We start from the raw sequence: 15,529 nt of genomic DNA, 5'->3' as shown, positions 1-15,529 counted from the left end.
GTTTGGTAAATATTGCCTATCTATATCATGCTGATTTCCACTCTTGCTTCTGTCCATGGGTGGAAAAGTCAATTCATTCACAAAGAAAGGTAGTCAGGTTTGTGAAGATGCACCACAGATGATAAGATTTTCTGCAGTCTTTCCTTTTCATATATCACACAGTACACAAGCAACCAAAAAGCACAAAAAGACACGAAAACTGACAAAATGTTTCCAGTAATTATTAAAAAAAGAATGTCAGTACTCATATGGGATGGGAATTCTTAAAAAACATCCCTTTCTTCCCTAAAATGGGATTCAGACTTTCCTAAAATGTTTCCAACATGGACTCTATCATTGGTGGCTGAATGGTATACGAGTTCCAGAAAAATTACTGAACATACAATTTATATTACAATCAAAAGTCTTTAATCCGGACTCGTCAGGACTTTGGCAACTCCAGATTATCAGGTTTTCCAGATTATAGATCATCAGTTTAAATCTCGTAAGATGGCATGCAGAAATTATAAAATTAAAAATATGAAACCGTAATTTATGAAATAAAGAGCAATTATGATCTAAAGGATATCAAAATTTACAAAAAAAAAAAAAAAAAAAAAAAGCTTAATATTTATTTGTTTACTTTATTAAACATTTCTTTCAACGCGTGCATGCATAAAGCATACGTTATGCAATAGTCGAAATTAGAAAATGGCAACCAGAAAACTATTTGATGTGTATTCGTGATATTTATAATGATGAGGAATTTCATTTAAATATATCAAAGACGGAGTACATCGAGATAAAATACTCCATTTGGTAAGGAATTATAAGCTGAATAAAATAAAAACATCTGCCCTGAAGATAAGGATAGTGCTGACAGATCAACTTCCAGTTCATTGCATACTGCGATGTCCCCCCCCCGTACAGCAGCGCGAAATTGATAAACAGATTTCGGAATGGTTAGAGAAACAAAGGATATGCCTTTATCCATTTTTTGCAGCAATTCCCCTTTTTGTTTGATGGACATCGAAACATGCTTTCATTTTGTAGAACCTTTGGCAGCTCCAGAATCAGAAATTCTTTTTGACATAATCAAAAGTTCAAGCTTACTTTTATAAAATTGCTCTAACAGTCTGCAAAAAATAATAATCTGGATCCAAACAGAAAATTAAGAAACAACGCAATCTGCAACATTAACTGATATAGATAATGAGATAATTTTAGCTTAGCTTATATCGTTCGTTATACATTAAACACGCATGCATAAATGTATTACGCGCATGCATAAAGGTATTATGCGCACGCGTCAACGCATGCGCAGAAAGTTTGTAGCTTTGAGGTCCGAATTATGGACATCCGGATTAAAGACTTTTGACTGTATATAGTTCTATTGCTATTATATTCTTCCACTAACTCCATATATGTAGATTATATTGTTCTTTGCTGACAACATCTCATTATGGTATTTATATATTATGGCAATTGCCTTAGAAGAAGTTATCGAATTTTCAAAATTAGCCAAACTCTGGCAGTCATGGACATAATAGTTCTTCTGTTTTGAACATGCAACATCGTCTCTCTCTCTTTTTTAAATGAGTTCTTTTTGTTGCACTCCAAGTTCTAATAATTAACAGAAAAATCCCAAAAATTTGTTATCTTAAAACTAATTTTAAAATATGTGCTTCTGGGGTTTGCCTAAAATAGGAGGAACTGCATTAAAATTTTTACAAAAATACAATACTGTGTTACAAAATCATAAAGTGGAACATTTGCTTTGAATTTACTCTTAAAGTGATCAACACGAAGTTTTCTTCAAAATAAAAAAAAAAAACAGAAACCCACCTTTAAGTGCTTTATTAAAGGTCTTTCAGAACAAACAGGTAATTAAAATGTAACATTTATATGTAATAGTAAATCTGTACAAATGCAATGATTTTTTTTTACTATTACAACTATCATTTTCCTTTGGAAAAAGTTAAAATGAAATCAACAGAGAAAAATATTCATCAAATGCAAAAACAGATAAGTGAAAAAAAATCTTTTCAATACAATATCAAGGTTTTTTTTTTTTTTTTTTTTTTTTTTTTTTTTTTTTTTGGTGTGTGTGTGTGTGTACTTGTATTCCATCCACACACAAGTTTTATTTCAGTAGGTGCCCCCCCAAAAAAGGGGGGAATAACTTACAAATAAATTTTTGTCTCCAGCACATTTATTATTCTTATATTGGCTTCAGCATTATTTTTAAGGTGTTTGCAATTTCCCGCCCCCAAGATTCTGAAACTTATAGAACAGTAAAACAGAGGTAATTTCTTTAAAATTACAAATACAATATGGTCAAAATGTTGAGAATATTCCAATTCCCACACATTGAAACAGATACTGAAGAAAACGTGTTGTGCATGGGCTATATTCAAAGCACAAACATATTGCGCAAATTTCGTTTGAAATAAGCCATATCCTACATATACAGCAATACAGTTTATTTAAGGCAGCCATACATAATTACCTTTGAGTAGCTCGAGTAAGCAATATTCAGATGATTGCCAAAGTTACCTTAGCACCTACTAAAACCCCTAGTTTCAGATAAGACACAAGTACCAATTTTTCTTCTAGAGATAAATGTTAAGCATGCCGCTGAAGTTGCATAGTTAAAACAAATTTTACTGCACAGTTCTCATTTAAAAAATTATAGCAATTAAAATTTAAGATAAATTAAAAAAATATAGCAAAAGTCTTTAAATTAGATACATAAACTTTTAAGAATATCAAAATATTAAAATCAGCATAATGATAAAGAAGAAAGCACAAATTCACAGTCTTATTCTCATTCTGATAAAGCCTTCATTTCAATAAAATTAATTAATACATATTCAGCAATACATTGATTAAATTTGCAAATTCATGATGCTCTCATATCTTCTTGTGAAATATAACTTTACCTGCAAATACACTGTATTACCAGAACTGTTACTTATTTTAATGCTATAAACTCTTTGCTCATCATCTTCAATAAGCCATTCATCACCAAAAATAGCAGATAAAGCTTGTATTTCATCAGCCTGTAAAAAAAATATATTTTTTTTTTTCAGAAGGAGGCAGCTTACTGAAACAAATAAAATTGTTATTAGAAAAAGGCTTTAGAATTAAGGGCTTTTTTTTCCCCGAAAACAGTTTATTATTGGTATATACAGTACAAAGTCTTTAACCGGACTCGTCAAAACTTCGATTAGGGGTTTTTCTGGATTATACATCATCAATTTAAATCTGGTAAAATGGCATGCAGAAATTATAAAATTAAAAATATGAAACCGTAATTTATGAAATAAAGAGCAATTATGATCTAAAGGATATCAAAATTTACAAAAAAAAAAAAAAAATTGTTTACTTTATTAAAAAATTTTTTCAATGTAAGTTGTTTCGTTGCTTCGTTTTATGTGCTAATACTTTCTCTTTAATTCTATAAAGAGACATAATTTCTTGTTCAGTTGCAAAGTTCCACTGTGCAAGTCCTGTAATTGCTGTGCCGAGAATACCGACTAACTTGTCGATCGAAATTTTTTCGTTTTCACTAACCTCTCTGTCACTTTCTTCATGCCTTTATCCATTTTTTGCAGCAATTCCACTTTTTGTTTGATGGACATCGAAACATGCATTCGCTTTGTAGATCCTTTGGCAGCTCCAGAATCAGAAACTCTTTTTGACATAATCGAAAGTTCAAGCTTACTTTTATAAAATTGCTCTAACAGTCTGCAAAAAATAATAATCTGGATCCAAACAGAAGATTAAGGAACAACGCAATCTGCAACATTAACTGATATAGATAATGAGATAATTTTAGCTTAGCTTATATCGTCCGTTATACATTAAACGCACATGCATAAACATATTACGCGCATGCATGAAGGTATTACGTGCATGCGTAAACACGTTATGCGTTTACGCATGCGCAGACAGTTTGTAGCTTTGAGGTCTGGATTATAGATCATTCCGGATTAAAGACTTTATACTGTATTACTTATTTTTCTCACATACATACATCAATTTTCTGAACAGTGATTCATAATGATCAAGTAATATAATTAGTGATCTTAACTAAGTTAAACCATTTTTAAAAAGATTAAAAAATCAGTTTAAAAACTAAATGCTTCAAGTTTGAAATATTTTAAGAAGTAAATCAATCAATTTTTTAATATCAGAATGGCAGTCTAATAAAGCAGTGTGTGCCACCCAGAAACTATTTTTTTAAAGCAAAGTATTTTACAGGTTCCAAGAATTGCATATTTATAACTAATTCCTAAAATTTGGATATGTAATCATACTTTATTGAAATTACACTAATAGTTCAACTTTTATGGAACAATAAGGAATTCAGATTGTTTCACTTCGGCAATCTATACGCATACTCTGCATACTAATCCCCATTTTTATCTAGAAAATTTGTTACTAAAAGAAATTACAAAAATTGCTACTCAATGAAATTTATTCAGAATAACAAATCAATTGAGATTTATTCATAGTTATGTAATGAGAAATTTACTGAATTGAATCATTTGCCAATGTCTATTATTAACTTAAAAATCTTTAGAGCAAACTTAATAAAGCACCTACAAAATAAAAGTAACTCATTTGGGTAATTAGATACTTATTTCACTTATCTTGAGTAACCATCACTAACAATTAAATTTGATATTTTAAGAATATTGATAAATTCTTTCTCTCCAAATTACTACTACCAGATTACTTACTAATTAAGACAGCTTCACTAAAGAACAGAAATGTAGATGATGAGAGTTGTGCATTTCAAATAAAGTAGATTTTTATTTATTTATTTATTTTTATATTTTTATTATATATATATATACATATATATATTTGGAGGGTGGCAATGCAAAATGAAGATTCTTTTTGTTTGATATGTTTGGAAATTATTTTGGTTTTGAAAGAATTCCATTTAAAAAGACATTATGATATGAACCATGCTAATTTCAACACTTATGAAGGTCAAGTGAGAATAGGTAAGATACAAAATTTAAGAAAGAGTATATTCATACAACAGGGATGCAGGGCTGTGGAGTCAGTAGGGAGAATGACAGACTCCGACTCCCTCATATATATATGCTAAGCATATACACATGGGTTACAGCTTATTTTTTTAATATAAAAGAAGTAATAGATGCTACAGAAAAAATAAAAAAATTGATGGCATAGAAAATTATTTATATTAATTAGCATTTATTATGACATGGAAAAACTGGCATTAGTTATTTCTAAGAAACAGTATAGCTTCGGCAAGATTGTTGGAGGACCATTCCAATTTGATAAACTTTAGAGCTGAAAAGAGTCTTTCGACACTAACTTGACTTGGAGGAAGAGCTGTTATAGTTAGGGCTACTTCTTTTAGATTTGCCTTAGACTTTTCAATATTATCCAAAAATATTTCTCAAAATCTAATTCATCACTGGAAAAGGATGATAGAGACTCAATTGCAATGTCTGCAGTTTGACTGCCCTGATTCGAATTCTCCAATTGTTCTGAGAATAATTTCATTCTTAACGAAAGTTCAAACGTGACTTTCTTTACCTTTTTAATTTGTTCATCATTCAAGAATATTCAGTGTTTCGGATCTCCATATGTTGAACCCAGCAAGATCTTATTGTCTAGCAAGCTAGTTTCTCTTTTCTTCATTGAAGAAATGATATAAGCCCTCCATTTCAGAAAGAACAAACATCCCATTCTCGGCTCCTGTAAATTCTTCAGATTGCAGCTTTTTTGTGGCTATATACGGTATAGAAAGAGGAGTTTCCAATTCTGCAAGATCATTCCACAGTCTTTCTGTTAGTGAAACATTAGGGTTATCTATATCTTCTAAAAAAACCTCTTTATCATCAAATATGTACTTCGTTATCGCATTGCTTTATCAATAATTGTTCCTTTTCCTGCTCGCTTCCTAAGAACGGCATCAATTTTAGGAGTTCTTGCTGCTATTGATGCTTACCTAAATTTACCAATGAGATTTGTAACTAAATGAATCAGTTTAATCACTAATAGCAAATATCACATCCATCCTCCTCTCTTATATTATTTATTAATAGGTCAATAAAATAGAAAATAACCATTTATTAATGTATACAGTCCATAAATAAAAATAATAACTCAGCTTGTCATTAATTTTTTTCAATTCATCTTAATTTAATTTCAAATTCAAACTATCCATGGAGTCGACCTGTTTTAACGACTTCAGCTTCGACTCCTTTTACCCCAAAATCTGCCTGACTCCGATTCCGACTCCACACTCCTGCAGGGATGCTACTCTGCCTACATTAATGATGTAGCTGACTATATTGTTCACACAAGCTTCATTGTAAGAAAAAAAAAAAAAAAAAAAAAAATGAAGCACTCAAAGCTACATTCTGAACGTACATTCCTTTATCAAGGAATGCCTTACTGCTGTCATTAAATTATTGTGTCCGGAAAAAAGTAATGAAATTGAAAAGATAAGTCTTTTTATCTCAACAGTAGTGAGAAGAAATGATAAAATGGGCAGCAACATAAAATTAAACATATTGCATCAAAATTTGATGCCTGTATGATAAAATACTTTGGAACCATGCAAATTCACAAATATTGGGAATACAGAACTTAATCCTTTACTGTTTGAGCACTCCCACATGTTCCCATTCGTTTGTGCCTTTTTTTGATGCATCATGTGTACAGCACAGGAGTAATTACTTTGGAGAGTTGCATGCGGCCTAAATTGGTCATTTTTTGGATTTCATTTTTAGCAATCTGCAATCTCTCGGAAGCTAATCTCCGAGGCTCAGTGGCGGTTCCTCTACTTGTGCACAATGGAGCACATGTATCTCCAAAGGGAAAAAAAAAAAAGAGAAATACATTTATTAACAAATTAAGTAATATTAAATACTGTTCCAGATTACTTTCAGTTTGAAGGATGAGTTTCTCCCCCTTTTTTTTAAATACACTAATACATAATTAGGTTACTACAGCACAGAGCACTTGGTTTTTTCTCAATTGTATGTGCGATCAAGCAGTTCCCTTGAAAACCAGTTTATGGGGAAAGAATTGGACAGAGGGGCAGAAGGAGAAAGGCATCACTGATACAATTCCATTCACATATCTTCAGTGTGCAGGAGCATGTACTGTTCACAGTTATCTTGTCCAAATTCTCCCTTGGTTTGCTATATTTGGTTACTTAAATTTCCCATTTTCTTATTTTTTTATACACATTTTTTATGCACTAGTGTAACAGTTAAGACAGCAATTCGTAAAATCAGTACTTTCGAACTAAAGTAATTATACTTTTCAATATTGTCTTTAAGAGAAAAAAAATTTAAATGAAATTCTCAGGCAATATCTTTGCTAAGCCTCATCCAGGTGATGAAATGTAAGACTAGAAATTTTAAAAGAGAATTCAAATCCTACTTATATGAGAATCATTTAGGGATGTGTAGATGTGAATCAACCAACAGGCTGTTTCGCTTTGTATGTCTGCGGTTAGCAAAACAGAATGGTGATTTAAGATGCGTGAATTACGATGTTGATTTATTACATCTAACTCAAAAAAATTAATAGGGATGGATACTCACAATCACATTTAAACTCCACCTTAGAATTTAACTTGCAAGAAAAATGGATATTTACCAGCGACTCGACAGTGTACTCCATTTAAAAGTTAAAAGACAAAATGATGAGGTTGCTGAAAATCATTATAACAAAGAAATTGTTATAATAATAATATAATTGCTGTAACAAAAATTACTGATTGCATTCTGCTTTGCATGGCATTTGAGCTTGCACTTCGAGGGCATGATGAAAACGAGGGTTCATTAAATCCAGGAATTTTCTGAGGTCTTATCAACTTTTCAGCAGAAATTGATTCATCTCTTAAAGCCCATCTCACTAGTGCAAATGTTTTTAAAGGAACGTGAAAAGAAATTTAAAATGATTTGTTAGATTGTATGCTCACTATTTGTAAAACTACATAAAAAACGGAATCTTAAAAGTAAGTTTTGTTTTAGTAATAGCAGATGAAACTACTGAATACTGATACACTTCCAAATTTACGGTTGGCTGTCACTTTCTGAATGATTTAAGTAATGGACAACTAGTAGAGAATCTGGAAATTCACCTGGGCATGATGCAAAATCTACAGCTGAATGTATCTGAGCAAGTTTGGAAATAGCAGTGGTCAAACCCGAGAAATTAATATCACAGAGCTACGACTGTGCAAGCGTGATGAGTGGTCATCATGCTACTGTTCAAATTTTTATTCAATATATCTAACAGAATGAATAATTTGTGCATTGCTGTGCACTCCCAATTCAAATGATATCACTAACTTTTTCAATAACTTTCCACAGAGAAGATCCATTCTAGATAAAACTCCTATAAAAAAGGATAGCTTATAGTTCAGCTACTAGATGGTTAGGTTAGGTTATTCAATTATGGCAAAGCCTCGAGGGCTATCTGCCTAAGGGAAGGGATGCCTTCATGGAGGGCTTTCTAAGGGAAACTGGCTCGTATACACGTTACACATGAGGAAAACCACGAAAACACCCATGCAGCCAGCCCGTTCGCGGGATTCAAACCTCGGACCGAACTACCAGTGTTCAGCGACTTTACCGCTCGGATGCTGGTGGGCCCAGCTATTAGATGGAATTTTAACAATCCAACCATCAACTCAGTGTATGAATATAGGAAACAGCTGATTGAATGCATGGAAAAAATAGAGACATCTATTAAACTGTAGCAATAAATCAAACAGAGGCTAACCTCTGTATGCTAAAAAACTCAGAATTTGTGTTTTGGCTTAGTATTTGACAATATCAGGGCACACGTTAATGTGTTTCAGTGTTTTACAATCAACTTCAGGAAACATTAACTGATGCAGCAGTTATGAGAAAGCAAGTAAATGTTTTTCAACAGTCATTAGAGAAAGAAAAGAAGAGAATAGAAACAGTGATAGAGGAGAAATCAGAATCATATGAAACTTCAAGAAAAAGGAAGAGAAAAAATATTCATATAAGTAAAACTGAAGCAGCTAAACATGTGCTATCATAAAACATGTAAAAGAGATATTTTGTTTTATTTCTTGTTTCTCCGCTGTTTTGTTTTTCTCCTTGAAGTTCCAGAATTTCCATTAGTAAGAGAAAAAGTTTTGACATTTGAAAACTGAACTAGGAGTAATATATGGAAGATGATATTTCAGAAATAGAACTGGTGCTTGCCTTCAATTATAAAAATAAAAACAAAAAAACAAAACTATAGACTATGTTTTCAGAGACCTACAAACTGTTGCTAATTATTGTTACTACTGTAATGACCACTGCTGCAGTCTGAGAGATTCTTCTCAACTGTAAAACGAGTTAAAACTTTTTTTAAGAAGCACTATGAGCGAGGACAGACTAAGTGCTCTACTAAGAAGGGGGGGGGAAACCATAAATAATAGACCAAATTCATTGAAAATGTCATTAATATGTTTGTCTCAAGGCCAATGAATCTATTTCATTTACAAAAACTTGTACTTGGCTATTTTGTAACCAGCATTCAAAGATATACTGTAACCAATATTATGGTTTTATTACAATCCACTGTAACAAAATGTTACAATTTTTTACCTATGAAGAAACTGTTTTCTTTTAGTTACATTGTTTTCTTTTATCTTGTGAAAATGGAGATTTATTTTAACCTGTAAGTTACGTGTATTTAAATTAGTACTTAATTTTTAAAATTTGTTTTGTGAGCCTCCATTTAAACACTCCACGAACTGCCACTACCTAGGCTTACATGATAGAGAAGAACCTAATGTTTCAGTGAGATGTATAGTATTATGCTTAGTACTTTATTAAGATCAGAAATTTTTAATAAGGAAGGATAATTAGACAGAAATTCATCTAATACACTATTTAAAGAAATTGTTTCGAAAGAATACAAAATGTGTGTCAATGATATTACAATAATTTTTTTAGTCAATTTTTTAACCAAATATATTTTTAAGTTCTTAAACCAACAAGTTTCTCATTCCTTAAATCTGGTAATAAATCAAAATAACATAGGAAATCAGATCCAATACTGTTTGTTGACAGTTTACAAATTAAAAATAAATAAATAAATAAATAAAATTGCAATGAAGTCGAGGTTTTTTGTGCTGTATGATCAACATAACAACAATATTTTACTACATAATTTGTACACTTCATTCAGCAGGGAATCCAAGTTATTAGACACACTGACTGATGGAGACTATGAAACTGTTTAGCGGAGGGGTGTGCGACTTCTAATACATCCTCTGCAATACTGGAGGATTTCAAAGAATTGAGAGGTTCAACAGACATGAGAAGATCGGATGTTTGGCAACATTTGCCTTTTCATGGCATGGGGCAATTCAGATGGCTTTCTGTCTCATAGTTGCTATTGCATAGAAAGTAATTTTCCAATTTCTTAGGTACTACTTTCCCTCCAATGTTTCATAATGGCAACTACAAGTTCTTGGCAAGAAACATAATTGCTCTCCCAAAATACGATGCCTCAAACTATAGAAGCTATCTCTGGTGGCAAATGAGTGACACAATAGTTTAATTTCATTTTGGAATCTGTAATAGTTTTAGTAAGTCTGTAATAGTGTTTAGGCCTAGATGTAGTTAGAGCTAAAGTTAAACTTATACATAGTAAACTGCACTGTAAGCTGAATAGGACTGTAGAACAGTATCTTTACCAGCGGCCTTTTTTCCACAGTAGTGTTAGAGCATCAGGACCAAATTTAGATTTGATGAGATGCTAAGCTGTTTGAGATATGGGAAATGATTAAGAATGAATGAAGTCAATTTTTTTACATGGGATATGGCATAATGTTTGGAGGTGGCTCCAAGAAAGTGGGCCCTAAGCTATAATTTGTGCAGCTTATATGTAAATTTGGCACTGTAAAGCATAGAAAATGCAGCAGATGGGTCACTGCTGTGAAAGTCTGGTGTTGATGTTTTGGAGAGCACTGTTGTTTTGGAGGCATCATATTTGGAGAGCACTGTTTCTTATAAGCTACAACTCTTTGTAACCTAAAAATAATCAACTTTGTTTGTACAGACTTTTTCATTAAATAGAAGCTATTGTATAGTACTGGGTGTCTACAAATGTTTGTCCCTATTATGAAACATGATAACTCATGACTGTGGACAGATAACAAAACATTATAACGAAACATGCATCAAATCTCAAATGCATAAATTCTCATGTTTTATAATCATATTGAAAGCATTTAATAAACTTGCACATAAGCACTCTTGGTAGCATACAAAACATACGAGTCCTTGGTTTCATGATACCACTTTCTCATGACATAACCCTCCCCCCGTTTAAGTTTTTCTTTTTCTTTTTTTTTTTGTTTTTTTTTGTTTTGTGTGTGTGTGTGTGTGTGTGTGTGTGCTAATACTTTCTCTTTAATTCTGTAGACAGACATAATCTCTTGTTTAGTTACATTGTTGAAGTCCTGTAATGGCTGTGTCAAGAATTCTGACTAACTCGTCAATCGAAAATTTTTCATTTCCAGTAACTTCTCTGCCACTTTCTTCACTATGGGTTGCAGTATTTTCTGAATCTAGAACCATACTACAGATTTCGCTGTTCATTAATTGATTGATGATTCAGAAGCATTCTCATCACAGTGAAAACTTCTTTTATATCATCTTCATTTATTACCACTTCTCCACATTTTTTTACAAAATCTGTTAATTGGAAAATTTCACCTTTGTTTTGCGATATCCGAAAACCTTTGAAATACGTGGCTATCGTCATCAAATTTAGGTATTGTTCACTATACATATTTGACTATGCATCATGAGATTGGCGACTAATGGCAAATTGTTCCATTAAATTTTTTCTTCCTTCTATCGCACACTGACACTATTAAGCCTGAATTGTATTAGCTATTTATTATACTTATGTCTAGTTCTTGCACATGCTTAAGGCTTATCAGAGTTCTGAATAAAAAAATTCCCACACATACTTAAGCTTTATTGAGGGCCGGCGCTAGATATTTTACCACCTGATGCAGTTTCTGTGGGTCCTAAATTCTGCGACTCAGTACGGCCATACGAGCCCTGGTTCTGGGTTTATGTGAATAACAAATCAGTTATTCTTAATTCAAATAGTCCTAAATGTAACCTTTGGGACTATGAGTATATCAACAAAATCTATCTTTAGCACATGGAAAGAAATTTTTGTCAAATTTTTCTCATCAACATTTTTTAGTGCATTTAACTTAAATCTGTAATCATCGCCTAGCATAATATCAATGTAAAAGGTTACCATACTCCTTTATTATGCAATTGCTAACATAAAAAAATTGTTTAGGCATCGCTACATGAGTCATTACTCAAGTTGTCATGTTTTGATAAACATGCAGTGATGAAAGGAAAGTATAATAAATAATGATTCGCTAGGTTGGCATCAGATTAATGATGTATCTAAGTGGAATGTTTTGGTTTGAGATGGGTACCAAGCAGATACGCAGCAATGCAGCCAAATTACTGATCGCACAAATTTATGCTAAAATGACTGTTTCTTCTATAACAAGGTATTGTGGTGTAGTGTTAATGCTTCATCGGTGTGGTGTTGAACTCAAATGAAAACGCTAATGATGGAACACCACATGAAAATTTTATTGAACACACACAAAAAAAAAAAAAAAAAAAAAAAAAAATTCTCAAGTTGCATACATTAACTTGAGAAAAACCTAAATCTCTTTCTTAAAATCAAATTCTATACATTTTGCATGCAAGAGCAATACGTGGCTCTCGAGCCTGCATTTTTAACATTGCCAACTATTTCATTATTTTAATAACAACTACAGTCAAATACCGAAAATCCACCGACCTGAAATCCGCGTTGCCTCTAGGAATATAAATATTCAGTTTATAGGTTCCAGAAACTGCAACATTGAATACGAAATATCAAAGAAAAAAATACTTACCGAATAATGATGTCATAATTACAGAATAATAATGAGTCAAAACGGAAATACCAAATTATTAATATAAAAAAGTTTTAAATAAGATAGGTTTTTTTCCCCCTCTAATCTGCATTGAGGTAAAAAAGCAGACGATTCACTCAACTCTTTGTTCAAGTTCACAATTCACGTTGTTGTATTTTCTGAGCTTTGTCATTTCATTTCATGAGATTGTTTAGTGCTGCCTTTTTTTAATCTGGATATTTTGTGGATAAATTAAGAATATTTTTAATTTCAGCCCTTTTTAATACAAACAGGTTGCATTGACGGTAATGCAAAAAGTGCAAATTCTGCAAAAAATGGGATCAAGTGCTACTCCTCGATTTATAGCAGAATGGTATGAAATTGCAACACAACTGTGTATGATATACGGGAAAATAAAGAAAAGCTGTTTAAATTTTACAGCAGCAGTGATTCTAACACCGGAATCCGAAACCAGAAATCTTTGCATCAGGCGAAATCGGCAAACCTCTATGCTGTGTACATATAATACAATGAATAATATAATCAATTTATATATGTAATAATAATTTAATGCATATAATAAATTATTGCAATAATGTATACAGTCAAAAGTCTTTAATTCGGACTCGTCAGGACTTTGGCTATTCCGGATTATCGGTTTTTGTGGATTATAAGATCATCAGTTTAAATCTGGTAAGATGACATGCAGAAATTATAAAATTAAAATTATGAAATAAAGAGCAATTATGATCTAAAGGGTATCAAAATGTAAAAAAGAAGCTTAATATTTATTTGTTTACTTTATTAAACATTTCTTTCAATGTAAGTTGTTTAAGTTGCTTCGTTTTATGAGCTAATACTTTCTCTTTAATTCTATAAACAGATATAATTTCTTGTTCAGTTACAAAGTTCCGCTGTTCAAGTCCTATAATTGCTGTGTTGAAAATACCGACTAATTTGTCAATCGAAATTTTTTCGTTTTCAATAACCTCTCTGTCACTTTCTTCACTATCGGAAGCGATATTTTCTGGATCTAGAACCATACTACAGATTTCGCTGTCCGTTAATTGATTGATGATTGGGGCATTGCCGTCGCAATGAAAAACTTTTGTCATATCATCTTCATTTATTACCGCTTCTCCACATTTCTTTACAAAATTCAATTACTGTAAAATTTCACCTTTAGTTTGCGATGTCCGAAAACCTTCAAATTCGTGGTTATCATCTTCATCCTCCTCACTATGAAATATGGTAAATGGCCATAAATTATGCCAAGCATTTTTTAACATACCTGGAGACACATCTTCGCACGATCTTGCGATGCTCCACACAGCAGATTTTATGCTAAAAAATTTCAAAAAGTTTTGAACAGTCTTGCCACTGTTCAAGAAATTTAACATAGATTTTAAAAATGCTGCTTTATATTTGCATTTCAGCACGTGCACTATTCCCACATCCATAGGCTGAATGATAGACGTACAATTTGGAGGGAAGAATAATACGGATACATTATCTTTCACTAAAACTTTAAGTGAAGTATGCGCTGAACAGTGATCAACAATCAGGACTATTTTTGAGTCATCAGGTAAACCAACCGAATTCAAATATCGCTGAGCCTTGGGTATAAAATGATTTTTCAGCCAATCATTCATGAACACTTGTGTCATCCATGCTCTTTTATTTACGTGATATATAGCAGGGAAAATCATTACTCCTTTAAATGCTCGAGGTCGTGCATGTTTTCTGATTACAAAAAGTTTGCACTTGTGCGTTCTTGCAGCATTTGCGCACGCTAAAATTGTTAGTCTCACTTTGGAACCTTTGACACCAGTTGGAGCCTTTTTTGTAGTGGTTGCCAAGGTATTTTGTGGTACATATTGCCAGAAAAGACCAGTTTCATCAGCATTGTAAATTTATTCTGCAGATAATTGTTCATTAGTAACGAATTCATCTGCAAATTGTTCAGCAGCTTCAGTATCAGCTGAAGATTTTTCACCTGAAATTTTTAATTGTCTTATACCATGGCGATTTTTAAATTTGGTTAACCAACCTGTCGAATATGTGCACTCTCCATTTAAATTCATTTCTTCATGATATATTTTGGCTTGAGCCATTACCATTGGACCCGTCAATGGCACGCCCTCGCTGTGACGCTGTCTGACCCATTCAATCATCACTTTGGCATGATCGTCACTTTTAGCATAACAAACCCTTTTTCTGTTATTCATTGCAAGTAGGGTGTCGGAATCCACAAAAAATTCGAAAAGTTCCTTTTTCTTTTTGCTTATGTCATATACAGTTGACTTTCCAATGTTATATTCCTAGCATAATTTTAAGACGGATATGCCTTTATCCATTTTCTTGCAGCAATTCCACTTTTTGTTTGATGGACATCGAAACATGCTTACGATTTGTAGATCCTTTGGCAGCTCCAGCATCGGAAATTCTATTTGACATAATCGAAAGTTCAAGCTTGCTTTTATAAAATTGCTCTAACAGTCTGCAAAAAATAATAAGCCGAATCCAATTCGAAGATTAAGGAACAACACAATCTGCAACATTAAC

General features: G+C 32.3%; 1 protein-coding gene across 9 annotated transcripts in view; it reads right to left on the bottom strand.

Moving 5' to 3' along the window:
* Positions 1-15,529, bottom strand: part of LOC118202798 (protein IMPACT-A-like) — a 65,234-nt gene that overhangs the window by 34,033 nt on the left and 15,672 nt on the right. For all 9 annotated transcript variants that reach the window (XR_015041398.1, XR_015041397.1, XR_015041396.1 and 6 more), the window contains one exon: positions 2,922-3,041. Coding sequence is in view for 5 of the 9 variants with exons in the window: in XM_035375007.2 (XP_035230898.1) it covers positions 2,922-3,041 (120 nt within the window). In the remaining 4 variants the exon portion in view is untranslated. The remainder of the gene's footprint in view (positions 1-2,921; positions 3,042-15,529) is intronic.

Source organism: Stegodyphus dumicola, chromosome 5 (assembly GCF_044657685.1).
Source record: "Stegodyphus dumicola isolate Sdum_Otavi_A_Nest chromosome 5, ASM4465768v1".
In the NCBI taxonomy this organism is placed as follows: Eukaryota; Metazoa; Arthropoda; class Arachnida; order Araneae; family Eresidae; genus Stegodyphus; species Stegodyphus dumicola.
This window is presented reverse-complemented; position numbering and strand designations above follow the sequence as displayed.